This window comes from Dipteris shenzhenensis, chromosome 27, assembly GCF_047967505.1.
Source record: "Dipteris shenzhenensis isolate YYH24624 ecotype China chromosome 27, Dip_SZ_1.0, whole genome shotgun sequence".
In the NCBI taxonomy this organism is placed as follows: Eukaryota; Viridiplantae; Streptophyta; class Polypodiopsida; order Gleicheniales; family Dipteridaceae; genus Dipteris; species Dipteris shenzhenensis.
Window position 1 is genome coordinate 35,509,049 of NC_141622.1, and position 26,559 is coordinate 35,535,607.

Below are 26,559 nucleotides of genomic sequence, written 5' to 3' on the forward strand. Positions count from 1 at the left end.
TTAATGATTCTATTGAAAGAAAAATAGCATGTGATGCTTATGCAGGATGGTCTCTAGTCAAGCCTTGAACATGCCTCCACATCGTCGAAGTAAGGGAAACTCTCTGGCGACCTTTCATACAACATAATTTCCCAAATTCATAGCGTCATCAAAAACCATATACCATTGACAAAAAGTTACTTCTGTTTTAAATGAATGAGAAGCTACATAAATGCCTTTCCACTCGAACATGGTCGTCATTTTCCATCATGTTTCCAACAAAATGAATCAAGCATGAGTGCAGAACAAGATGCAGCTGTTTGTATTTAGTGCACAGCTTTATTAGGTATGCAAGAAGTCATAACAAGCCATTTTCTATCACAGAATTATGTGTATTCTGGCGATCAAAAACATGATAGACAAGTGACATATTACATTACTGCTGGATAGGTTACTGCCTGCATGCACAAGCACACGTATTGTGAGTAGGTGAAATAAGATGTGACTGTTTCTACTTAAACATAATGTTTTGAAATGTGATACATTTTTTTAACAAGAACATTTCTACACTAGATCAAGACTGCAATAGCTCAAATTCCATGTAATTCTGGCACATCAAACCCAAACAGCACTAACATCAACTAAATCTCATATTAAATTGCATCCCCTCCTTGTCATAATCAAAAGTAAAATTTTACATGCAGGTAACGGACCACACTACCTCTTCAAGAGGCACTGCAACAGCCAAACACTAAGGGGAAACTAGTGGTCAATTTCTACACATTCAATGAACTGGCAAATGCAGGGTTTGTGATGCCCCCTGCATATTGTCATACGCATTTAAAAACCATGAAGCAGGGGTTAAGGAAAAATGTCAGTGGTTGCTTTCAAGACTGACCATGGGTCTCAGCTGTTCTTGCATTACTAGCAGACATAACAATGTGTGATCAGTAGTTATATCCAGGGATTCTTATCATGCTACAAGCTAAATTTACAAATTTAATGATTTCATATTTGAGCATATTTATGTTTCTTCTGAAAAAACCAGTCTCCTAAAGCAGCCATATTAATGCACATATAACTTCTGTAAAATAACCAATATAACATGACTTCAAAATAAATATGCCTTCTATACAAATCAATCTAAGACGCTGTAGAATCGATGCATGGATAATTGTACAGTCTGTAGCAACAGATGGTCAACAGAAGTAATTGCAATAAAATTGATCAATTAATAATTACACGTTCTGTAAAAATAGAGGATTGCAATAGAATGGATCAGCTCAGTTTTGCTGAGCTGCTTGCACAGCTTACTAGACCTTCTTTCAGAGCTTCAATATTAAGACCATTGTCTACCAAGACACTGCTCACACCCATCCTGGAAACCTGCACATTCATAAGAAAACAACCAACAGTAATCATAAAAACTAATTACTTGGTTCTTTCCAACACGGTTGATTCCAACTTCAATTGCTGCAAGCAGCAGCAGAACCATCAATTGGAATTCCACTGTTAGAAGAAGTTCATAGATACTTCTACAAAAATAAAAAGAGAAATGGTGTGATGTAGTTTCTAATAAAGAACATGAAGTTCTTGACAACAATCGGTTACACGCACACATGAGAAACCTGCACTGACACAGAAAAGGGGACCAATTCTAACCCCTTTGCCTCCATTCCAGCTAATTCAATTATGTGCATTTCCCATTCTTTTAATGTTTGCATACATAATGGGGTTAAAAACTTATATGTCATCTTACATGTGATTCCAAACATGCCATGTGTCCAACTCTTCATTACAAAGAGCAACAGGGGCCAATTTGGCCCATTGATAGAAGCAACTTTTAATGTGATTCAGAAAACCTGATGTTCCTTTGCCAGGCATCTGGAAACAGGTTTGGAAAAAGTTTGAAAACATTTCAGGTCTTTGTGGAATGAGAACCTGCAAAGGCAACTGTCTGAGCCACCCTCTCCGAGCAACAATAAAGGGCCCCAATAAGGCTCTCAATATCAGAGTTCAAGGGATTTCTCATAGAGTTGCCACACCGATGGACGAAGCGAACGCCTTCATGGCTACCACCCTAGGGGTCTCAAAGCATGCGATCAAGGGGGCTTGGTGCGTGAGAAGAGACCCCAACCAAGAGCAGCCCCTTGTCATATGCTTCTGTGACACTCAAGCCAACTAGCAACACTACGTCATAGATCGATCCTGCGGGACAATACCTCGATATCCATGGATGAGGACCTGACAACCCTACAAGTTGAGGAGAGACGCATTCTGATACAGCAGCGGGACATGGCCCGCAAGGAGGGGAAGTGGGTAGGAGAATGAGATGGACGACTCCTCACCCGCCCCCGTAGAGCACCTACTCGCTCTCTTACATAGGGGGGCGGGTCTATGGACTCAAGATACCGAGACTTTGTCCTGTACCATATGGAACTGCAATGATATCTTATGGTCAGAGCCACAAAACTTTTCGGAGTCCTATGCAGGACGAGACATAGTCTTCTACACAGAGACTCACTAGAGTCTAGAGGCCCCACTACCGGTGGTTAGCAGATACACATGGGAGACTGCATACAGCAATGAGACGAGGGATACACGCAGAGTACGAGGATCGGGAGGGTGGCGGTGCTTTACAAATCATCCCTAATCGGGGCAATCGACACACTGTAGATTCCTATGGATTCCGACCCAAGGCATAGCCAGCCAGGACCTTTTCATTGCACTATGCTACTTTCCACCTGAGATGACCCACTTTGCCGGAGATGTACGTGAGGAGGCCAAGACGTCACCATATGCAGCCCTCCATTCGAACATTATAGACTCCTCAAGCATTGAGGACTTCAACACGAGGACATGCGCACGTCGGGTATCACTTTTGGAATTTTTGTAACGATGCTATCTTGCTACTAGACATTGATCTTGCTGATGTAGGTATGACATGAGTCTCAGCTGACAAACACGCCTCAATCACAACATAAGGAATCCATTTTGGATATGGGTAGGATGCAAGATCTTATCATTTACTATTGTCTCAGTGGATGGCCCTCTTCAGGTGGTTTCACCTGTTTCTCAAATGGATGAGGCTACAGTGTAGTTGACTATATCATGGGATCCCCTGCCTTCATATCACATATCACCGACTTCTCTATTTCATCACCCCCTCTCGGAGCAAATCACACCTACCTTACATACTTCTTGCATACATTGACTCTATACCCTTACTAGAAGACCGTGCTACCCTAGTCACTTGCTCACTACACGAGGCCACTCTTCACGCCTTTCGCCACACCACCCGCTCCACCCGCCCACCACCTCCTGGGATCATACCTTGTAACAGCTGGTATGATGATGAGTGTAAGGCTTTACGCCGTCAGCTCAAATTCGAAACAAAAAACAGCCTTCCGAGCAAACCAGAGACGCTACACGAGTACCGCCGTCTGGTACGCAGGAAGAAACTTGACTTCGTACATCGGAATGAGGAGGAGCTACTGAACATTCTGTCCAGTAACAACTCTAAGGACTTCTGGCGGAGATTTCTAGAGGGACGGTCCCCCCACCACTCACTAACACTTAGGTGTGCTCTGATTATGCACGCACGCTCTATCATATCCCAAATCAGCCAGCACGCAGCATCTCCACCCCGTTTCACGACACCTCCAACACCACCGATCACTCATACCACTTACCATGACATACACTTTAACCATAATCTCTCACCCAAATATTATGCACGCCTATACACACTGCTCACATACATTGATCACATTCTGAACAAAAGGAGACCAAGAGTGAGAGAGAGAGTGAGCTGAACGTAAGTGTATAGAATAGTGGACTGAAATAAAGTAAGTACAAAAGAGAAGTGAGGGGTTTTGTCTAAGTGACAAAACCCTATCTTATCCACTAACCATAGTTAGGGATTAGACTGTGATTAGGGGGAAAAACCTCAGAGGAAAAAGTGCCCCTAACCTACTTATTGCAATACATTGGCCACTGCCTAGAATACGATAATAATTCTAACACCCCCCTGTGGTGCCAATGTGGTGTACAAGGTAGTGATCAATCACCAAAAGGACATAAGTTTAGGGCACAGCGAAATACCTCAAACTTCTCACGTCGAAGTGCTTTGGTGAAGATGCAAATAACGGAAGATGCGTTTTACAGCCTGCCAATGTGTTGTCTTTGGGCTGTGCATATATCTGCTCACCTCAGATACTGCATTCTGAATATCAAGCCGTGTATTGCACAAATAGATAAGGCATCCAACAGCCTGGCTGTAAAGTGTGACATCCACTGATTCACCTGCATCATACATAGTAAGCTTCAGCCCCGGCTCTATGGGGGTTGCTATAGGCTTACAATCATGCATGTTGAACCTATCTAAGAGCTTCTGCACATACTTGGATTGAGACATAACGATGCCATGCTTGTCTTGTATAAACTGGATCCCCAAATAAAAATTTAACATGCCCAAATCTGTCATGTCAAATTCAGATTTCAACTCAGCTTTGAAATCTGCAATTATTTCCTCATTTGACCCTGTGAGCAGCATGTCATCTACATAAAGAATGATGTCCAAAATATCCCCCCCATCCTTCTTGATGTAGAGGATGCTTTCCATGGGACTATTATGTAACCCCTTACTTGCCAAGAATGCATCAATCTTGGCATACCATGCACGTGGAGCTTGTTTCAGCCCAATAAAGCTTTGTTTAGCTTGCAAACCTGAAGTGCATTGCCAGAAAGTTCAAATCCAGGAGGTTGTTTAACATAAACCTCTTCCTGCAAGTCCCCATTAAGGAAAGATGTTTTTGTGTCCAACTGATGGACATTCCAAACAAAATTTGCAGCCATGGCAATAACTAACCTTATGGTGGTCATCCGACAGGTAGGAGCAAAAGTCTCCTCATAATCTATGCCCTTGTGCATAGCCTTTGGCAACCAGCCTTGCCTTGTACCTGTCAATAGACCCATCTGGCTTCCTTTTCACTTTAAAAACCCACTTGGTACCAATGGCATGCTTACCTAGTGACAAAGCCACAACATTCCAAGTATGATTTTTCTCAATGGACTGCAATTCATTGTGCATGGCATGCATCCAATGCACATTATCCTTTGCTTCTTCAAAAGAGTCAAGTGGTTCTTCTTCAAGAAGAGTACCTGCATAAGCTGTCTCAACTGAAAGAGCCCCCCTTGCGTGCCTTGCTGCACTACGAGTCCTGCCAAGCAATGGGGCCTCAATCCTACTCTCCCTGAGAGTCTCTAGCAACCAATTCGGGACTGTTTTGGCTGCGTGTATCTCTTGAATCTACTGCCTGACAACTTCATCCACACCCTGCGGAGGTTCAAAACCAGCCTGTGGCTGAATCAGGGCATGTGGATGAGGAGGAGGTTGCTGTAAATTCTGATTTTCAGGATGAGCCTCAAGTGGGGAACCAAATGCTATTGGAAGCATCCCCTCAAAAACATCATCTGAAGAAGCTAGAATAGTAAATTCAGCATGTGTATGTGCTGAATTCTCTGAAAATATAACATCTCTACTCACAAAATCTTACGAGAAGCAAGATTGTAGAGACGATAGCCTTTGCTTTGTGCACTGTACCCAACAAAAATGAATTTAACTGCCTTATCTGACAACTTATGTCGAAACTCCACAGACACGATGGCATATGCGACACAACCAAAAACTCTGAAGTGATCCACTGAAGGCTTTCTCCCATGCCATTCCTCATAGGAAGTGATTGTCTTCAAAGCCTTTGTGGGAGCCCGATTCAAAACATAGTTTACACACATGAGGCCTTCGAGCCAAAACCTGTGAGGCAACTTTTTACTAGTAAGCATGCATCTATCCATCTCCATAAGAGTGCGATTCTTGCACTCAGTTTTGCCATTTTGCTGAGGAGTAAGCCTCACTGTAAGCTGATGCGTGATGCCTTCTCCTTCAAGAATGCCTCAAACTCATGAGACATATACTCCCCCCGTCTATCTGTGCAAAGTGTCTGCACCTTGAGTCTTGTCTCATTCTTAACCATAGCCACAAAGTGTTTGAAATGCATAAACACTTATGATTTTGCCTTAAGACCATAGACCCAAGTGTAATTGGTGAAGTCATCTATGAATGTAACATAATAGAGATAACTACCAAAAGCAGGTGTCCTCATGGGACCGTAGACATCACTGTGTATGAGCTGTAATTTACGTGTAGCCCTTACTGCACCATCCTTCTTAAAAGGAAATCTATGCATCTTGCCAAGGATGCAGCCCTCACATGCATGAGGAGGAGGTGACTCCAAAGGAGGCAATGCATCAACCATAGCATGCTTCTGAAGTGTCACTCAACTGCCATAGCTCATGTGCCCATACCTGGCATGCCATAACTCCGCATTCTGCATCGCAATAGTGGGAGTGCTCACTGAAAGTGCAAGATCAGATCTTTTCTCATATATATCAAGCTGAAAAAGACCTCGATACAAAGTGGCAGACAACATCAAAGCATAGTCATTCTCTTTGTCTCTGACTGCATACTTAGCATCATCGAATATAACCTGAGATCCTCCTCTATTGAGAGAGGATATTGAAAGCAAATTCCTCTTTATACCTGGCACATAGAGAACATCTAATATTCTGAAATATGTGCCATTAGTGGATGTGAGGATGATGTCCCCCACTCCACACACTGAATAAGAAGAATTATTTGCACAAGTCACCTTCTTTTTAGTAGGTGGAGGATGCAGAGATGCAAAAAGGCTCTTCTTAGAAGAGATGTGCTTGGAAGCAACACTATCAAAATACCAAGTATTCAGTGTCTCATTGACACTAAGAGAGCATGCATCCTTTAAAGGATCATAACTACAAGTCAAAAAAGCATATGGATCATCATCGATAGTGGTTGTAGTATTTGAAATACCCACTGAAGAATCTAAAATGCAAGAAAAAAAAGGCATAGTGCTCTTCCACAAAGTTGGCTATAACATCTCCCCCATAATGTGCATGAGGAGCTGATGCATCTGACACAGCCATACCTGAATTCCTTTTCTTTTCTTTAGCTATGCGCTTCTTGCATTCACCAATATAATGACTTGGCTTCTTGCAGTAGTGACAAATGCCCTTCTTTTTAGGCTTATCTGCATCACCCTTAGCCTTATAAGAGGACTATCCTGAATCAACTTTATGCTGATGTGCGACCTGATTGGCACGTTGCTTTTGCTGCCCTTTTCCCTTGGGCTTAAACTTAGAAAGCATGGCATGCTCGCCAACCGTGTTGCCATATTACTTCGTGTTTGCTCTTCCTGCAACAGAAGTCCTACCAACTCATGAAAAGAGAGAGGATTGCTGCCACCCCTCAATGACAAATTCAAAGAGGTGTGGAAACCAAGATAGGACTCAGGGAGAGAATTCAAAGTGGTAGTAATCATCTATGAATCCGGAATAACTTCATCAATATTCAGTAGTTATTTAGCAACTACTCCCTCAAATCCTGAAGCTTTGTGAGATGAGTATTCATGGAATCTCTCTCATCCATATGCGTATGAGATAGCTCTCTCTTCAGGAAGGAGACTCTGGCATCATTTCTTGCTGGAAACATACTCTCTTATATCTCCCAAACTGCCTTTGAGGTCTTGCATGACCGAATGTGAGGAATAATGAACCTCTTGACAGAAAGAGAAATCACAGAATGAGCTTGTACATCCCTAGAATCCCATCTTTTCTGCTTTGTTGTGGGAGCCACTAGAGCAACAGCTGCTCCAATTATTTGAACTGCATTTTGACCTCTACCCCTACCTCCAGCTGTAGGAGTGACAGGTGTAGCCACAGAATCTGGCCTTGCTTCATCTCCATTGACATAATCCCAAAGATGTCTGCCAACCAAGATGTTGCAAACCATAAAACTCCACAAGGAGTAGTTGGTGCCATCCAACTTATCCTCCTGTGTGAGGACTCCAAACACCTCATTGGGGTTGTTCTAAGCCATTTTTGCCAGATAAGCTCAAAAACACAGCAAACTGAACAAGTAAAATCCCTTCCTAGGATGTAAAATGCACAACCAGAATCTGCCAAAGAAAATCTGTCCACAGTGACAAATATTGTCACAGCCTATCAAAGGCTTGACATGCACCACAATGCTCTGCAAATGCCCAAAAATCTGCAAGAAATCTCTGCAAAACTTCCCAAATGTCTACAATGTGACTCAAACTAAGCCCAAAAAAGCCTGCAAAACTCCCAAATTGCTTTTTCACTGCAAAATTGCAACCCAAAGACAAAAGCCCCAATTTCTTGTGGGAAATTGCATACAAAAGAGGGCAAATAGACTGAAAAGCCTCAAATGTTGCGAAAATTGCACTCTGCCTGCAAAAGCCCCAATTTCTCTGCAAAAATTGCAAGCAAAACCACAAAGCCCCAAATTTTGGAGTGGATTTTGCAAACCGATTGCAATGTCTGCAAAAGAATAAAATGCCCAAGTGCCTGTCACCTGCAAAAGGTCACCCGCAAAGACTTCCAGGCTGTAGTACGGACGACACATGTGAGGGCAGCAGGTATGTGTCTGTACGGCAACATGTACACAACTGTACGGACAACCTGCAACATGTACGGTACTGATACCGTACGATGTACGGACTGACATGCGCAATGGCGCGACGTATAGCTGTACGAACGACAGCAAACGTACGATGTACGAGCGGGAGCGCTGGAACTATCAGACTGAAGCCACAGCTGTACGGATGGCACAGGTACAGACAGCTACAGATGTACGACAACCACCTTCAGACAAGAGATCGAGGCAACAACGTACGGATGGGACCTGCGCACTATGTACAGATGGCCGTACAACATGCTGGTACGGATAGCCGTACATCGATCTAGCAAGTCGTACGAACGATCTGTTGGTGTACGGACTCAGCTGTATGATCTGCTGGTGTACGGACTCAACTGTACGGACGGCGGCATCGCACGTGCAGGTTGTGACCAGGAAGCTAGGAGCTGGGAGCTTGGTGAGGCGTAGGAGCTTGGTGAGGCTCTGATACCAAACGTGAACAAAAGGAGAGCAAGAGTGAGAGAGAGTGTGAGTTGAACATAAGTATACTGAATAGAGGACTGAAATGAAGTAAGTACAAAAGAGAAGTGAGGGGTTTTGTCTAAGTGACCGTAGTTAGGGATTAGACTGTGGTTAGGGGGGAAAACCTCATAGAGGGAAAAGAGCCCCTAACCTACTTAACCACTGCCTAGAATATGATAATAATTCTATAACACATACCACTACTAGAGGTCCGTGCTACTCTGATCACTGGGTCACTTCAGGAGGCTGCTCTCCATGCCTTCTTCTACAAAACCTGCTTCAATTGCCCTCCACCCCTTGGTTCGATGCCTTGCAATAGCTGATACGATGGTGAGTGCAAGGCTCCTCACCAACAACTCAGTTTCCAACTCAGATTCGAGACCAAGCATAGCCTTTTGAGTGAACTAGAGATGATGTGTGAGTATCGTCGATCAGTAGACCGAAACAAGTAGGCCTTTGTCCGTCAAAACGAGGAGTCAATAAACATTTTGTTTAGCAACAACTCCAAGGACTTTTGGTAGAAGTTCCTTGAGCGGCGATCCCATCACCCCTCACAAAGACCAAGATCTAGCACACCTATGCATGCATGTTGTATGGCATCCGACACCAACCTGCCCTTGACCTCTTGCACTCACCTCGTCGCACCTCGCACTCTTTTCACCAGGGGCCGTGTCAAGGACGCAGCATTGAAGCTTTATAATGGCCTGAGCGAAAGATCATGAGGGACTATGCACCAAGTTTATTACAATGGTATAAACATTCTATCCCCAATCTTAGCAAAGCTCTTCAATGATGCAGTATGTCTTGGCTTTCCACACACCTAGACTCTCAACACAACACCCATTCATAAGACAGGGGACCCCATGAGCCCGGAACACTATAGGAACATCATGACCGGACATGTCATGTCCACGATATAAGTATCATTACTTGACACAGTAGTCAACCGATTCACAGAGATGCAAGGACTCAGGGCAGAGGGGCAGGCCGGATTCCGACGCGACCATGGGACCACGGAGTCACACTCAGGAGTGTCATACAGGAGGCCAAGACATGGAGGCAGAGGGTCTATTATCGCTTTGTGGAAATCCACAAAGCCTTTCATGCGGTACCGAGATCCCCCCTTATCAGACGACTATATGAGCTAGGTTACGACCAAGAGATTATATGGGCTGTTATGGCACTATACGAGAGGGTCTCAACAAGTAGAGTCCAAACAGGAGCAAGATGGATAGAGGAGGTCATGAGCACTACTACGGTCAAACAACATTGCCTATTTTCACCACCCTTGTTTGGCCTCTACACAGACGAGCTCAAAATTTTATAGAGACATTAGGGGGAGCTGGATGTCCTCTTGTCGGTTCGTTGCTTAAGATCGTTATATGTTGTCACATGCACCAAGGTCAAGCCCAGGTGGCAATGACAACTGGCTGCCAAATCAGCGAATCGCAGCATATCTGGCAAGCTTTGGGGGTTCCCAAGGGAAGCACACAGTGTGGACGGAGGGCAAGAGGGGTACCTGCATAGTTAGCCCCCAAGGCCTTCCTGAAATGGCCCAAAAGGGCCTGGTTTTATAGGCAAGGGCCAGTCGGCGGTTGTGCTGGCCCAAGGTTGGCTGGTTCCCAGCCCTATATAAGAGGCCTTCAGCCCCCTTTTCACCAAGCAGCCTTTCTCAGTTCAGGACTCGGCTTCTAGCCACCAGCAGCGCTTCCAGCCAGCTTATGAGCGAGGTATGGGTGTCCTTGTTCCGCAGCATAGTTCCATCTCCCGCATGTCGTAGTTAGGGGACTGTTCTCAGCACAGCTTTGTATGCCGATTTGGCAACCATGTACAAATAAAGCAATGTACTATAGTTAGGTAGATCTCTTGTATCTCTCATGCTTGAGTTCTCCTTGTATGCTCCTGTGCCTCAAGATGATATAGACTACCGTGGCTAGCACTACCTCCTCTATGGCCCTAATAGCTGAGGGTGATCGGAGATGTTGGTATGCGCACACATGCAGGTGGTTTGACAGATTGGGGCTCCACATGGATTACCCCATTTCTGTACACCATAGAGGCTCCATCTATCCCACTCAGATATCATGAGGTCAACCAAGTCATCCGGAAGAACCTTCTACAACTACACACATTCAAAACTTGGTTGGCACCCGGTGAAGCTCAGCTTCAACACGGATCAATGCTTGCACATATCTGGCGAGGGCTTCACTGATCCACCCGGGTATACCTAGATCCACCTCCCACATCATTGAGGATCTCTATTGGAGAATTCCGGGTTTCATCACACCGACTCCACATTAGGAGCGGACAAGAAGAGGAGGTATCCAAGAAGAGTCGCATCTGCACCTTGCGTGATCTACAGGAGATTGAATCAATGGAGCCCTGTATACTAAGAGATATGAGGCTGCTATCACTGTCTCTTTAGGGGTGGTTTCAAGTCCCTATCCATATTTCTCTCCCTCTAGTTTGGTTGTCATGACTCCCAACATTCCTACCTTCAGATGCCTTCTATACTATGAGATCTGAGGCCGCTATCATTGTCTCTTTAGATATGGTTTCAAGTCCCTCTCCAAATTCCTCTCCTACCCAGATATATCAGCGATGCATGGCTGCCTTCACCCATGAGGTAGTTAGGCACAGAGGCATCTACTCAGATTGCAGAGACAAGGGCACGGCACACGGTCAAACTCACGTTAAAGTATGATTACGGAAATCTTCCACTCAGATCACACAGACCATCAGACCACGGGTGGTCGGCAAGGTAGAGATCAAGAGTCAGCAAGACAACACACTCGACAGAGGATAGATGCACACATCATGCTTGGCAACATCCCATCCATGTTCAAGACAGGGGCACGACCAACAGGGGTTACCGTGACTCTTGTTAGACACAAAGCCATCGCTAGGATGCCACGACAAACCACATCCATAAATAGCCGCTAGCGCTCTATCTATGGCTTCATGCCAGTACAACCCCGCCCATCATCGGGCCCACCATGATATCCCATTCATGTATCTGATGTATCTAACCATACTTGATGTTAGATTCATACGATGGTGATGGTGATGGTGATGATGCTATTACTATGTAGTACTTAGCACTTAGCATGGGTGATTATGCTCATTTAGTGGCTCGACCTTTCAACTTAGTGTATCATGTTTCTTTCAATCTCATAGACCATGGTTTTCGAAGACTTTAATAATTTCTCTCTCTCTCTCTCTCTCTCTCTCTCTCTCTCTCTCTCAAGCTCTCCCTAAATGGAAGATTGCTATGATACCATGCACTACACACCACCTCCAAGTGTCCTACATGCAAGGAGGTGATTCCAATTGGTTGTCACAGTCCTAGCATTCAACTAGAACCTTAGACAGCCCACTCCACTTAGGTAGACATAGCCCCAATGGTGTTGGATGCTATGATCATCTATTCTCAACACATTGTGGCCTATATAAGGGAGGGCCATGCCCTCCTCTCCACACCACATCTCAAGGCCTTCACTGCTCCATCAAAGTGAGTAGAAGGCAAGGAGAAAGTCTTGTGCTCATCATTTGTAGCACTTAAATCTCCACATCTCCCATCCCAAGGGTGTTTAGGCTACCAACATCTAGTAGATGATATTGAGGTCGATTGTTTGGGAATGTGGTGGCTTCCATTTCAGCCTATTTTGGACAGCATCAATACAAACCTACAATCTTCTCTCGGCCTCACTAACATACATGTGTGAACAATTGGCTTTACTTTTTGCTTCCGCTTGTTGTAGATGTCTACACATTGCTCCTCACAAGAATCATATTAAAGTACAGCTTATAAATCCTTTTATGCCACTAAGCTTTGAAAAGAACTTAAAAAGAAAGACCCTCCATCTTGAAGTTTAGCATGATTGCCCATGGTTAATCATGCAATGTATGCCCGTTGTGAAGCCTTCAGCATAATCTTCACTCATGTAATTCACAAAGTACATGTACATCCCAAGCATAAATTAAAGATCTCAAGGCCTTCACTGCTCCATCAAAGTGAGTAGAAGGCAAGGAGAAAGTCTTGTGCTCATCATTTGTAGCACTTAAATCTCCACATCTCCCATCCCAAGGGTGTTTAGGCTACCAACATCTAGTAGATGATATTGAGGTCGATTGTTTGGGAATGTGGTGGCTTCCATTTCAGCCTATTTTGGACAGCATCAATACAAACCTACAATCTTCTCTCGGCCTCACTAACATACATGTGTGAACAATTGGCTTTACTTTTTGCTTCCGCTTGTTGTAGATGTCTACACATTGCTCCTCACAAGAATCATATTAAAGTACAGCTTATAAATCCTTTTATGCCACTAAGCTTTGAAAAGAACTTAAAAAGAAAGACCCTCCATCTTGAAGTTTAGCATGATTGCCCATGGTTAATCATGCAATGTATGCCCGTTGTGAAGCCTTCAGCATAATCTTCACTCATGTAATTCACAAAGTACATGTACATCCCAAGCATAAATTAAAGATCATATACTAGCCAGCATGATATAATCAAAAATAAGATTTTGGAAGAGAGGATACAGTTTGTATGTTTCGATCTTCGTCATCAAAAAACAGCATGGACTTGTAAGGAATGTTCGTTCTCTGCTGAATATTTTTGAAATGTTCAGTCTTATGAGTTTGACTAGGAAAAATCTCCTGCACCAAGCAGAACAATGTAACTATCTTCATCCCTATCAATGTCATCTACAAGATAAGAAGCTTTTAAATAAAGTACTTATGTGTACATATTTCATTCCGTAAACAAATTTAACACCATCAATGTGCATCAATCAATGGACTTATATTAGATTCAAAATGTTCTCACTCGAGCAAAAAAATAAACACCTGTACTGAATTTCTTAAAGGCATGATCTTATCACATTGTCTAAGAAAACCAAATTAGTTTTTAAGCAACTAGTCATTTTTCCAGTCAAAGACTTTTCCCTTAATTTTTGAGCGTTTTCTTGAGATGATGTTCTTCTTCTATTTGGAAAAAATCAATGTCCTCCTTGTACAAAAGAACAAAATGATCTTAGTATTCATGAAAAATATTGATGTAGCTGGGACATTAGTCGTCTAAAAGGATAAACACTACATTCACATTGTTCATGTAAGTTCTAAACGTGGCCTTTCCTTAGCAAGTCACCTAAATGGAGTTTCAACTATGTTTTCTCTTGCGGTATAAATCTATAGAATGCTTGGAAGGACATTCCATTCTCTTGTTGTGTGAATCTGTAGGATGCCCAAGGAGACATTCCATAGAGATCTTCTTGAATGACATCTGCAAACTGGATCTAAAGTTTCTTTATATACTGAATCTTGTCTTCCTCTATAAAGTAGAGCAAAATACAAGATGTATTTGAGCTCCTATTTGGGCAACTTTGTTTAGTGGGATTTAAGAAATTTCTTCAGGCTCACAAGGAACTTCATCTCCACAAATATTCTTTTCTATTTCCTCATAACCTTTCACTTTTATAACTAAGTTTCCACAATCAATTATAGCTTGAATTGCTAATCCAATCCATCCCAATAATCACACCATACAAACCTAATCCGAATTTTGAAATTCGTTTTCACTAGAAACTTCCCCTAAATGAAACCAAGATTTTCTACCACCCCCCTCTCATAGATTTCCTTCTAGCACTACTGACATTTAATATGCCTCTTTGGGGATTTTAAAAGCTTCAATTCCACATCATTTGCTACTCTAAAAGACACAAAACAAGAGGTACTTTCCAAATCAATAAAAATTTCACGACTTTTCTCCTAGATATCGCCTTTCATCCTAATTACTAATGGAGATGGGGACAGAGAACACAATGTGGACAGAGCAAAACGTGAGAATCCACTAACTGAAGATGCAAGAATGAATGAGTGAGGGAGAAAGCAAGGGTTGTCAGTATGACAAAACCCTAGGGCAACCCAAACTAGGATTAGAATCCACATGCTGAAACTCAACCACTAATTGTGATTAGGGGGAGAAACTTGAGATAAGAAAAAAGTGCCCCCACCCAACAACCTCCCTTACAATGACAATGTATTAATGTACAACGTGTGACCTCATGTACAGATTCTAGGGATGCACAAGCTCTTTCTGTCAAGAGGTTCATTATTCCTCACATTCGGTCATGCAAGACCTCAAAGGCAGCTTGGGAGATTTTAGAGAGCATGTTTGCAGCAAGAAAAGATGCCAAATTTTCCTTCCTGAAGAGAGAGCTATCTCATACACATATGGATGAGGCAACAATTGCTGAATAAGGATGACGTTATTCCGGATTCACAGATGATTACCACCACTTTGAATTCTCTTCCTTAGTCTTATCTTGGTTTCCACACCTCGTTGAATTTGTCATTGAGGGGGGGCAGCAATCCTCTCTCTTTTCATGAGTTGGTAGGATTTTTGTTGCAGGAAGAGCAGACAAGAAGAAATATGGCAACACGGGCTCACGAGGATGCCATGCTTTCTAAGCATAGTTCAATGAAACGTTTCAGAACATTGAAACGTGAAACGTTTTGAAACGTTTCAAAACGTTTCAAAATAATAGGTGAAGTTTCAAAAAACCAAATTGTATTTTTTGGGTCCAAAAAATATAAATTTTATGCATGCATACATTTGGTATGCCAAAACTGTGCAAAACTAGCTAAAAACATAGAAAAAGAGTCAAGACTTGACAGAAAGCCTATAATGGCCAATGGTAGAATAGATTATAGACTCCAGATTAGAAAGCTCAATCAAGCCTTCAACTTTATCAACAAGCCTATAATGGCCAATGCTAGAAATTAGAATAGAGTGTAGATTACAAAGCTCAATTAAGCCTTTAAATTTTAGAAATTAGATTTCAGTTGAGTAGATACTAGAATCTAGATAGGTCGCAAAAAATCAGATTTCAGATTACAATTTACAAGCTCAAGCCTTAAACTTTATCATATTTCAGTTTTCACAAGTTCAGGAATCACAACCATGGAGTCTGGACATAAATCAAGTTCTCAGTTTCACTCTTGTAAATAGTCTGCTAGTCTATAGACTAGAACCTAGATTACATAACTCAAGAGTCAAGAGTGAAGGCATCAACTTTAAATTTCAAACAAAACTAAAGTTCAAACTCTACTGACATCTGAAAGAAAGTAGCAAGTTAATCAGCAAGAATCAAGATCTGTAGGTGCTTGGGCATCTTCTCCCTGGCCCTCAGCCCCCTCCTCCTCCTCCTCCCCATCATCACTATCAGAATCTGCAGAAGTGGATGAATCCTCTTCTGATGATGAGGAGGTCTCCTGTTCTTCTGGAGCGGCTGCTATTAAAGTTGGTTCTGTTCTCCTTGCTCGTCTGCCTGCCTGAGATCGTGTGGCACGTGCCAACGATGCCCGCTCCTCAGCAATGAATGCATATGCATCATCATCCTCATGCATAGGATGAAGCATTTCATCCTCAGGGACTTGCACACGTATCTTATCAGGATCCACCTCCTGTGGACCTTCAATGGTCTTCATTCGTCGAATAAGTCGTAGATTGGCATGGACATATACAAGCCTACCATACACCAAATGAATTAACAGTAAATACATGTAGGTTGTAGCATAACTATAATTCAAATGCTAATAATGAGCTGTGTGCTGAGTGCATATAAAAGAAAATAGATATGCCGAGGCCGGAGTGCTCACACACAAAATTATGAATTACCTGTCAAGTTGTCCAGTGCCTATTTTTAGTGTGTATAAGTGAGAACACACTCCAATTCCTTTCACAGGCGCTAGATGAGCAATCTTGTGAAAGGACTCGGAGGGCAATGCGCTTCAACTCCGGCGTGCCCCGACCATACTTCTCCCACCAGGTAACAGGCCTCAACTGACCATCACGGAGACATGCACGAGCTGATCCAAACTCCCCAAAGGAGTTCCTAAATGAGAGGAGTTGGTCCTCCAAAGCATCTTGCAATATTGCATCTTGATATGCACGTTCAAGGAAACCTGTCCACCCTGCAGTCAACTCAGCATCATCCGATTGGTCCTCCCTCCTCCATAGAGGATGCAAAATGTGTGCTATTGCATGAATAGGCCTATGGAACCATGTCCATCTTTTTTCCCACAAGGCCATAATCTCTTGCTCTCTGTAGGGTGCAAATGAAATATATTTAGGTTGCTGCAAACCTAGAATCTAGATTCTAGATTCTAAATACAAATGTAACATCATACATGCAATTCCTTAAAGCTGCAAATAAGAAAATTAATTGCAGCCAACAGTGAATTGAAAAGTCAAGATTCCTGATTTGCATTTACCTTGTTGCATCAAGCCATGTGCACCCTTTCAATGCCTCTCCAACCTTCTCCATGAACTCATACACGAGTCCAATTGTGCATCCTTCTCTATCAACAAGTCGAAGGGTACTGAAAAGGGGCTGCACAATCCCCACAATCTCCTCAGCTGCATGCCAAAAATCACCATCAAACACAATGTCCTCAAAGGCACGTGCCTTTGGTTTGCTGGACTTATCCCAGCTCAACCATTCCTCACTGACTACCATGTGCCTTAAGTTAGGCTTCACCTTTACCAAGCGTGACAAGACTATACAGAGATAGGCAAAGCGGGTCTTTGAGGGCTTCAGAATCTTATGGGAGCTATGTTGCCAAAAAATTGCAAGGGCTCTATGCTTCCTTGTCAAGAAAGTCACCATGCTCCGTGCCTTGTCAACCACCGAGGAAATCCAAGGAAGCTTCCCTATGTCCTCTATAAGAAGATCCAAACCGTGTGCAGCACAGGGAGTCCAAAAGATATGCGGATAGTCACTCTCAAGTAGCGCACCCATGCGCTGACAGTTACTTGCATTATCTGTAACCACCTGTACTACATTCTGAGGCCCCACATCCTCTACTGCCTTCTTAATGTGGCTGTAAATGTACTCACCTGTATGAGATTCATTTGATGCATCTATGGATCTCAAAAACATAGTACCCACGCAAGATGATACAAGAATGTTAATGAGCGGGCGCCTCCTGGTATCTGACCACCCATCACACAAAATGGAGCACCCGTATCTAGCCCAAGATGCCTTAATAGGCTGCAGCTCCTTCTCAACTTGCAAGACCTCTGCTTTCAGCTCCCGAGTGCGTAAAGTCTTTGAAGATGGAGCCCTAAATGAAGGGCCAGCCTCGGCCACTTCCTGAACGAACTCCTGAAAAGCTGGAGTACAAGCAAGGTTAAAGGAAAGGTCACACTCATAAAAGAGCTTGCAAGTTGCCCGACGAGCAGATGCAAGCAAAGTTGTGACCCAACTGGCTCGTAAAGTCCCTGGCCTGGGTGGTAACCTGGTTGAATTTGGAAACCTTGGAGGCTTCACAACTCGCACTGATGCCCGTCTAGTGGAAGCACTACCAATAGAAAAAGAAGCCCCTTGTGTAGGTGGTGAAAGTGGAGGAGGGGGTCCAGATGTCACAGATAGAACGGGACTCCTGGGAGGAGATCCAGGACGTACTAGTGTTGATGAGGCCTCAACTCGTGCCCTCTTTGACGGGCCACTTGGTGTGCCTCCCAAGGAAAGAATTACATCATCTGGAACTTCTCCTACACATGGATTGACACCCTTTCCAGTGATACCAAGAAGATGTGCCCTTACACGAGGTGCACTACCACAAAATGAGCCACCACAATGCTTACACTTCCATTGTTTCGAACCCGAAGCACCATACTGTTGCTCCACATGCACTTGCTCCCAAACAATGTCCTTTGCTCGCCCCATCTCTAAGCTATACTATCCTAAGTCCTTGGAAGTTGGAACTGGTTACAGGTTACTCTGTAGCCCTCTGACACTGCGAGTCTTTGACCTGCGAGACAACCAATAATCCCTTTGATTATTTGTTGCTTCAAGCTTGCAAGACAAATTACAATAAATTTTGTATTGTGAATCGTGAATGTAGTAGTTAGTAATACGTATTACGTATAGTATATACTAATGAACATGACCAGCCAACTGCTTCCAATGCTCATTGCTCACAGCATCTAGCTAATAGCTAGCTAGCTGGCAATTAGCAGCATCATGCATGCAGCAATCTACTTGCCACGCTCCAACGCAACGAACAAAAGGGGCTACAGCCTACTATCGTCATGCATGTACAGCTAACGAACCTGCGTCCACAATGCACTTGGGCGCTCCTGTTCATCGTTCAAAGGCGTTGGAGTAGATATCGATTGCTGCTCGTGGACCGTGGTACTTGCTTGCTAGCTTGCAATGTGCACGTATTGCGTAGGGGCCAGGGCGCTTGAGCCTTGCAAGTTAGCGGCGCAGGGGCTAGGGCGCTTGAGCCTTGCGTAGGGGCCAAGGCGCTTGGAGATAGCGGCTAGCTAGCGGCGCAGCCTGCAGGTGTCGTCAAAAAGCCCCTAGACCCTGCATGGCTAGTTGTTGACAGTTGTGCGCAAGGGATGGCCTAGTCGAGGGCCGAGGCTCGTGGGCTTGGATTTGCAGGTAATCGAACGACGAAGAGCAAGGCTGTCACTTGCACATGCACGCCGTGTCGCCGCCGTACGGGAGATTTCGCCTTGCAAACTTTTATCTAAGCTTAGGATTACAGTACCCTAGCCACGTTTCATTGAACATGAAACGTTTCGAAACGTGTTGCACGTTTCGAAACGTTTCAAATTCAATGAAACGCATTTCATTGTGACTATGTTTCTAAGTTCAAGCCCAAAGGAAAAGGACAGCAAAAGCAACATGCCAATCAGGCCGCAGATCAACATAAAGCTGATTCAGGAGAGCCCTCTTATAAGGCTAAAGAGATGCAAATAAGCCTAAGAAGAAGGGCATTTGTCACTACTAAAAGAAGCCACGTCATTACATTGGTGAATGCAAGAAGCGCATAGCTAAAGAAAAGAAAAGGGATTCATGTATTGCTGTCTCAGATGCATCAACTCCTAATGCACATGATGGAGGAGATGTTACAGCCAACTTTGTCTTGCATTCCAGATCTTTCAATGGATAGTCCAGATACTACAGCCACTCTTGAGGATGACCCATATGCTTTCTTGACTTGCAATTATGACCCTTCAAAGGATGCATGCTCTTTCAGTGTCAATGAGATACTGAACACTTGGTATTTTGATAATGGTACTTCTAAGCACATCACTTTTAAGAAGAGCCTTTTTGCATCTCTGCATCCACCATCTACTAAAAAGAAGGTGACGTGCAAATAATTCTTCTTATTCAGTGTGTGGAGTGGGAGACATCATACTCACATTCACGCATGGCACAGATTTCAGAATTAGAGATGTTATGTGTCAGGTATAAAGAAGAATTTGCATTCAATGCCCTCTCTCAATCGAGGAGGATTTCAGGTCATATTTGATGATGCTAAGTGTGCAGTCCGAGACAAAGAGAATGACTACGCTTTGATGTTGTCTGCCACTTTGTATTGGGGTCTTTTTCAGCTTAACATTTATGAGAAAAGATCCGATCTTGCACTTTCAGAGAGCACTCCCACTGCTGCGATCCAAAATGTGGAGTTATGGCATGCCAGATATGGGCACATGAGCTATGGCAGCTTGATGACACTTCAGAAGCATGCTATGATTGATGCATTGCCTCCTTTGGAGTCACCTCCTCCTCATGCATGTGACGGCTGCATCCTTGGCAGGATGCATAGATTTCCTTTTCAAAAGGATGGTGCATATAGATTTCCTTTTCAACAGGATGGTGCACATTCATAGATGACTGATGGGTCTCAGCTCGTATAAAACTATTGCATGCAGTAAGAAAAAGGGAATCGCTATCTATTCCAAGAGCTGAGCAACTAGTGCATGAAATAATAGTGAAAGATATGAAAAACAGTCTCGTTTATTCATAGGCGACAGCTTTATTCATCTCGTCAGCTCAACCGAGCTTGTTGGAGTTACATCTCACACACACTTAGCTACAACGACTAATTGACAAAGGCACCGAGCCATGAACTATATGGGAGACTGTCGCCACGCTCATCACGATCGGCTTTCAAAGCACAATCAAGTGCACCAACTCCAGAGACAACTGCGCCACCAGCAACCCGTGATCACAGGAGAGACTACGGCCCTTAATCTCTCTCTCAAGGTACTCCATGCAGCCAGCCATGCAAGTGACAAGTGGCTGATCCAGTCCCTCCCATAAACCATGCTCTAATATTGACCAACCTAGAGTTTGCTTACACCAACACCCCCCTCAAGCAAAAGGGAGGGCAATGTACATCAGAGAATGCTTCCCAACACAGCAAGTCAGGGATAGCAAGAAGTTTTTTTTTAATCATCCACACAACAAGAGAACGGAAAGTAAACATCTTCTCAAAGCAAGAGAGAACTCTGATCATCATGCCTTTGGACAAGACAAACTTAGGTATTATTATTATGCAAATCAAGAATCTAATCTACGCTGTCAACTACGTATGAACACGGAATTCAGAATGCCCATTCATCTCCGTCGCTTGAACTTGCAACACACAGTCCCGCGACCTCCTCTGCTACATGTGCACTTTCTCCTTTATTCTTCTGAGCAATATCATCTCACTTTTTAAAGCAATATTCTTCTCTATGTCCAAGCTTGCCACAATATCCACATTTCTGCCCGTCCTTGTTCTTTGCTTTAGATAACTTGCTTACGAATGCTTGTTCCTGATCAATGGTCAGTACCTTGCGCCTTTCTTCATCCAATAGCATCGAAATCATTTCTGAGAAACTTGCATCATTGTTAACTCTTAGGATCTTGACAAGATCGTCATAAGCTAGTATAAGATTGGAAAGAAGTACAGCCTTAGAATCATCATCTTCCATACGAACACCAAGATCAGTAAGCTGCCCAAGGATAGTGCTCATTCGATTTAGATGCTCTCCAAGCGTCTAATTTTCCGTCATCTTCAAACCAAAAAATTGTTGCTTCAGTAATACCTTTGAGTTTCGAAGCCTCAATCCAAACAAAGTCTCTACTGCAGTCCAGTTCTCGCATGCCGTCTTGGAGAGATCAAGATGGTGGCTATACCTTCCACCAAGTGCTCGCCCGAGAATTCCTAGAGCCTTCTCATTCCTTTCTTCCCATCGATCCACCAATTCAGGGGAGTCATGTGCCTTTTTCCCGGTCAGCTTCTTCTCAGTACCTGAGACTATCGACCAAAAGCCCTTCTCCATCAAATACAATCGAAGCGCGAGCTGCCAAATCGGGAAGTTAGTGCCATTGTAAGTAACCAGCTTCACCGCATGTTCAGATTTATTCTCCATCTTCTCTGGCTCTGATACCACTGATGGATCTCAGCTCGTATAAAACTATTGCATGCAGTAAGAAAAAGGGAGATCGCTATCTATTCCAAGAGTTGAGCAACTAGTGCATGAAATAATAGTGAAAGATATGAAAAACAATCTCGTTTATTCATAGGCGACAGCTTTATTCATCTCCTCAGCTCAACCGAGCTTGTTGGAGTTACATCTCACACACACTTAGCTACAACGACTAATTGACAGAGGCACCGAGCCATGAACTATATGGGAGACTGTCACCACGCTCATCACGATCGGCTTCCAAGGCACAATCAAGTGCACCAACTCCAGAGACAACTGCGCCACCAGCAACCCGTGATCACAGGAGAGACTACGGCTCTTAATCTCTCTCTCAAGGTACTCCATGCAGCCAGCCATGCAAGTGATAAGTGGCTGATCCAGTCCCTCCTTTCAACCATGCTCTAATATTGACCAACCTAGAGTTTGCTTGCACTAACAATGACTTTACCAATTATACAGGGTTTATGGTCTTAAGGCAAAATCAAAAGTGTTTATGCATTTCAAACACTTTATGCCTATGGTTGAAAATGAGACAGGACTCAAGGTACAGACACTTCGCACAAATAGAGGGGGGAGTATGTCTCATGAGTTTGAGGCATTCTTGAAGAAGAAAGGCATCACGCATCAGCTTACAGTGACGCTTACACCTCAGCAAAATGGCAAAGCTGAGCGCAAAATCGCACTCTTATGGAGATGGATAGATGCATGCTTACTAGTAAGAAGTTGCCTCACAGGTTTTGGCTCGAAGTTCTTATGTGTGCCAATTATGTTTTGAATCGGGCTCCCACAAAGGCTTTGAAAACAATCACTCCCTATGAGGCATGGCATGGGAGAAATCCTCCAATGGATCACTTCAGAGTTTTTGGTTGTGTTGCATATGCCCACGTGCCTATGGAGTTTCGACATAAGTTGTCAGATAAGGCACTTAAGTGTATTTTTGTTGAGTATAGTGCACAAAGCAAAGGCTTATCGTCTCTACAATCCTCCTTCTTGCAAGATTTTTGTGAGTAGAGCTGTTATATTTTCAGAGAATTCAGCACATACACATGCCAAATTTACTATTCCAGCTTCTTCAAATTGATGTTTTTAAGGGGACGCTTCCTATAGCTTTCGGTTCCCCTGCTGAGGTTCATGCTGAAAATCAAAATTTACAGCAACCACCTCCTAATCCACATGCCCCGATTCAACCACATGCTGATTTTGTACCTCCACAAGGTGTGAATGAAGTTGTCAGGCAAGAGATTCAAGAGATACATGCAGCCAAAACAGTTCCGAGTTGGTTCCTATAGACTCTCAAGGAGAGTAGGCTTGAGGCACCTTTGCCTGGCACGACTCATAGTGCAGTAAGGCACGCAAGAGGGGCTCTTTCTGTTGACACAGCTTATGCAAGTACTCTTCTTGATGAAGAAGAACCTAAATCTTTTAAAGAAGCAAAGGATAATGTGCATTGGATGCATGTCATGCACAATGAATTGTCCCTTGATAAAAATCAGACTTGGGATGTTGCGGATTTGCTACCAGGAAAGCATGCCATTGGTACCAAATGGGTTTTCAAAGTGAAACGGAAACCAGATGGGTCCATTGATAGGTACAAGGCAAGGCTGGTTGCCAAAGGCTATGCACAAAAGAAGGGCATAGATTATGAGGAGACTTTTGCTCCTACATCCCGGATGACCACCATAAGGTTAGTTATTGCCATGGCTGCAAATTTTGTTTGGAATGTCCATCAGTTGGAAATAAATACAGCTTTCCTTAATGGAGACTTACAGGAAGAGGTTTATGTCGAGCAACCTCCTGGATTTGAACTTTCTGGCAATGCACTTCAAGTTTGCAAGCTGAATAAAGCTTTATATGGGCTGAAACAAGCCCCACGTGCATGGTATGCCAAGATTGATGCATTCCTGGCAAGTAAGGGTCTTACATAATAGTCCCACGGAAAGCACCCTCTACATCAAGAAAGATGGGGGGGATATTTTGGTCATCATTCTTTATGTAGATGACATGCTGCTCACAGGGTCAAATGAGGAAATAATTGCAGATTTCAAAGCTGAGTTGAAAGCTGAATTTGACATGACAGATTTGGTCATGTTAAATTTTTATATGGGGATCCAACTCATACAAGACAAGTATGTGCAAAAGCTCTTGGATAGGTTCAACATGCATGATTGTAAGCCTACAGCCACTCCCATGGAGCTGGGGCTGAAGCTTACTATGTATGATGCAGGTGAATCAATGGATGTCACACTTTACAGCCAGGCTGTTGGATTTATGCAATACAAGGCCCAATATTCAGTATGCAGTATCTCAAGTGAGCAAGTATATGAACAGCCCAAAGACTACACATTGGTAGGCTGTAAAACGCATCTTTCGTTATTTGCAAGGCATAAGTCTTATGGCTTGATGTTTCCCAAGGGGGGTGACTTGCAGATGAATGCTTACAGTGATTCAGAGACTATGATACCAGCCAATCCACTAGTGATAATTGTTTCTTTTTGGGCAAAGCTTGCATTTCTTGGCTGAGCAAGAAGCAATCTACAGTGGCTACTTCCTCATGTGAAGCTGAGTACAGGGCAGCTTTCATAGCGACATTTGAATGTGTTTGGCTGCGTCGTTTGTTTGCTGATCTTCATCTCTTATTGGAAGGTCCTTCTCGAATTCTCACTGATAGTCAGAGTGCTATAGTAGTGGCAAAGAATCATGTGTTTCATGCTCGCACGAAGCACATTGAGGTTCATTATCATTATGTCTGTAGAAAAGGGGGTAGGGGAAGATTTGGAGAAGGGGGATAGACTAGCAGAAGGGGAGAGAGACAGGGGGAGAAGGGAGGAGAAGGGATAGGAGAGAGAGGATGAGATAGGAAAGAGAGAAAGAGAGAGAGAATGAGTGAGCGTAGGCAGGAAGGAGGAAGGGAGAGTAGATAGGATTAGATGTCACATCAAAAAGTACAAAGTAGGGGGTGGATGGGGACTTATATAGTCCCTCCACATTTTCCACCTAAAGGACCTCTAACTTGGCCCCCTTTTTTTCCCCTTCATTACAGCCATCCCTTCCCATAGAATTTTGCCCTCAAAATTTCATAGCATGGCTGTCCAAAAGTGCAGCAAACAGCAACTAATCAATCCGGTAGGAGATAGGGGTGGCCCTGGACAACGCTTTCTGGCTGCCGTGAATTTTCCTCCTCAAGGAGTCCCCGCCACTTGATAAGATACTCTACATAGGCCTTGTTCCGGAGTAAATGGTCTCTAAAACCCACGACGTGCTCCAAAACAAAGAGGATGTGGCCCTCTTCATCCATAGGTGGCAACTCTGGAAGAACATGGACATGCTGTCCAACATGTGGTTTCAGCAAAGACACATGGACAACATCATGGATCTTGGAGGTACTGGGTAGCTCCAACTGATAGGCTACCTCTCCAACCTTGCAGATGATCCTGGACCGTAATACCTATGAGCAAGCTTTGTGTTGGTATTACCTTTCAGCAAGGCATAACGGTTCTTATGGAGACGCAAATGCACATAATCTCCCTCTTTGAAAGAAAAATAACTCCTGCGTTCATCCGCATATTTCTTATGCTTGACTTGGGCATCCTGCATATTCCTTTTTGCCAACTGCAGGAGGGCATCCATCCTCTCCAAGTCATTTAGTGCTTGTTGATTTTTCACAGCCATGTCACCAATTGAAGAAGGCATCCCGACCTTGCATCCGTACATTGCCTCAAACGGGTTCATGCCAATGGAGAGATGCTTGGTATTGTTGTAGCAAAATTCAGCCATTGACAACCATTTATCCCAAGACTTCTGAGACTGTCCATCAGTCATAAGCAGTGCTAGGTGTGAGTAAAGTACCCACTGCTGTAAATATCTCGCCAAAAGTGACCCATTAACTTTGCATCTCTGTCACTGACAATTTCCTGAGGGAAACCATGATGCTTAAAGACATGTTCAATGATATGCCAAGCAACCTGCGATGCTGAATACCGGGTCTTAGTGGGTATGAAATGGGCCTGTTTTGTCATTCTATCCACCACAACAAAGATGTCGTCCCATCCCCTCTCTGTAGAAGGCAATCCTGTGATAAAATCCATTGCTATGTGCATCCATTTGCCCTCTGGAATGGGTAATGGCTGCAAGAGGCCTGCGGGTAACTTGCTGTCCACTTTATTTTGTTGGCAAGGCAAGCATTCAGCCACGTATTTAACCACATCTCTCCACATGCCCTCCTAGGAAAGCTCTGCTT

The 26,559-nt window shown here is 43.7% G+C and overlaps 2 protein-coding genes across 3 annotated transcripts in view; both read right to left on the reverse strand.

Annotated features, from left to right (window-relative positions):
* Window positions 1–1,084: 1,084 nt before the first annotated feature.
* LOC147884221 (Haloacid dehalogenase-like hydrolase (HAD) superfamily protein) overlaps window positions 1,085–26,559 on the reverse strand; it is a 45,558-nt gene continuing 20,083 nt past the window's right edge. The window contains exons 3-5 of one of the 2 annotated variants that reach the window (XM_087398636.1): window positions 13,583–13,699; window positions 1,262–1,365; window positions 1,089–1,223 (exon numbers count right to left, since the gene is read on the reverse strand). In XM_087398636.1, coding sequence (XP_087254762.1) covers window positions 1,211–1,223; window positions 1,262–1,365; window positions 13,583–13,699 — 234 coding nt within the window. In that variant the 3' untranslated portion in view covers window positions 1,089–1,210. Of the gene's footprint in view, window positions 1,366–13,582; window positions 13,700–26,559 lie in introns of both variants that reach the window. The other variant, XM_087398637.1, reaches the window with a different exon arrangement.
* On the reverse strand, window positions 16,181–18,774 carry LOC147884222 (uncharacterized). The gene is made up of 3 exons (XM_087398824.1): window positions 17,318–18,774; window positions 16,735–17,148; window positions 16,181–16,601 (listed from the first exon to the last, which is right to left on the reverse strand). The coding sequence occupies exons 1-3, from the start codon at window positions 18,772–18,774 to the stop codon at window positions 16,181–16,183; spliced, it is 2,292 nt and encodes a 763-aa protein (XP_087254950.1).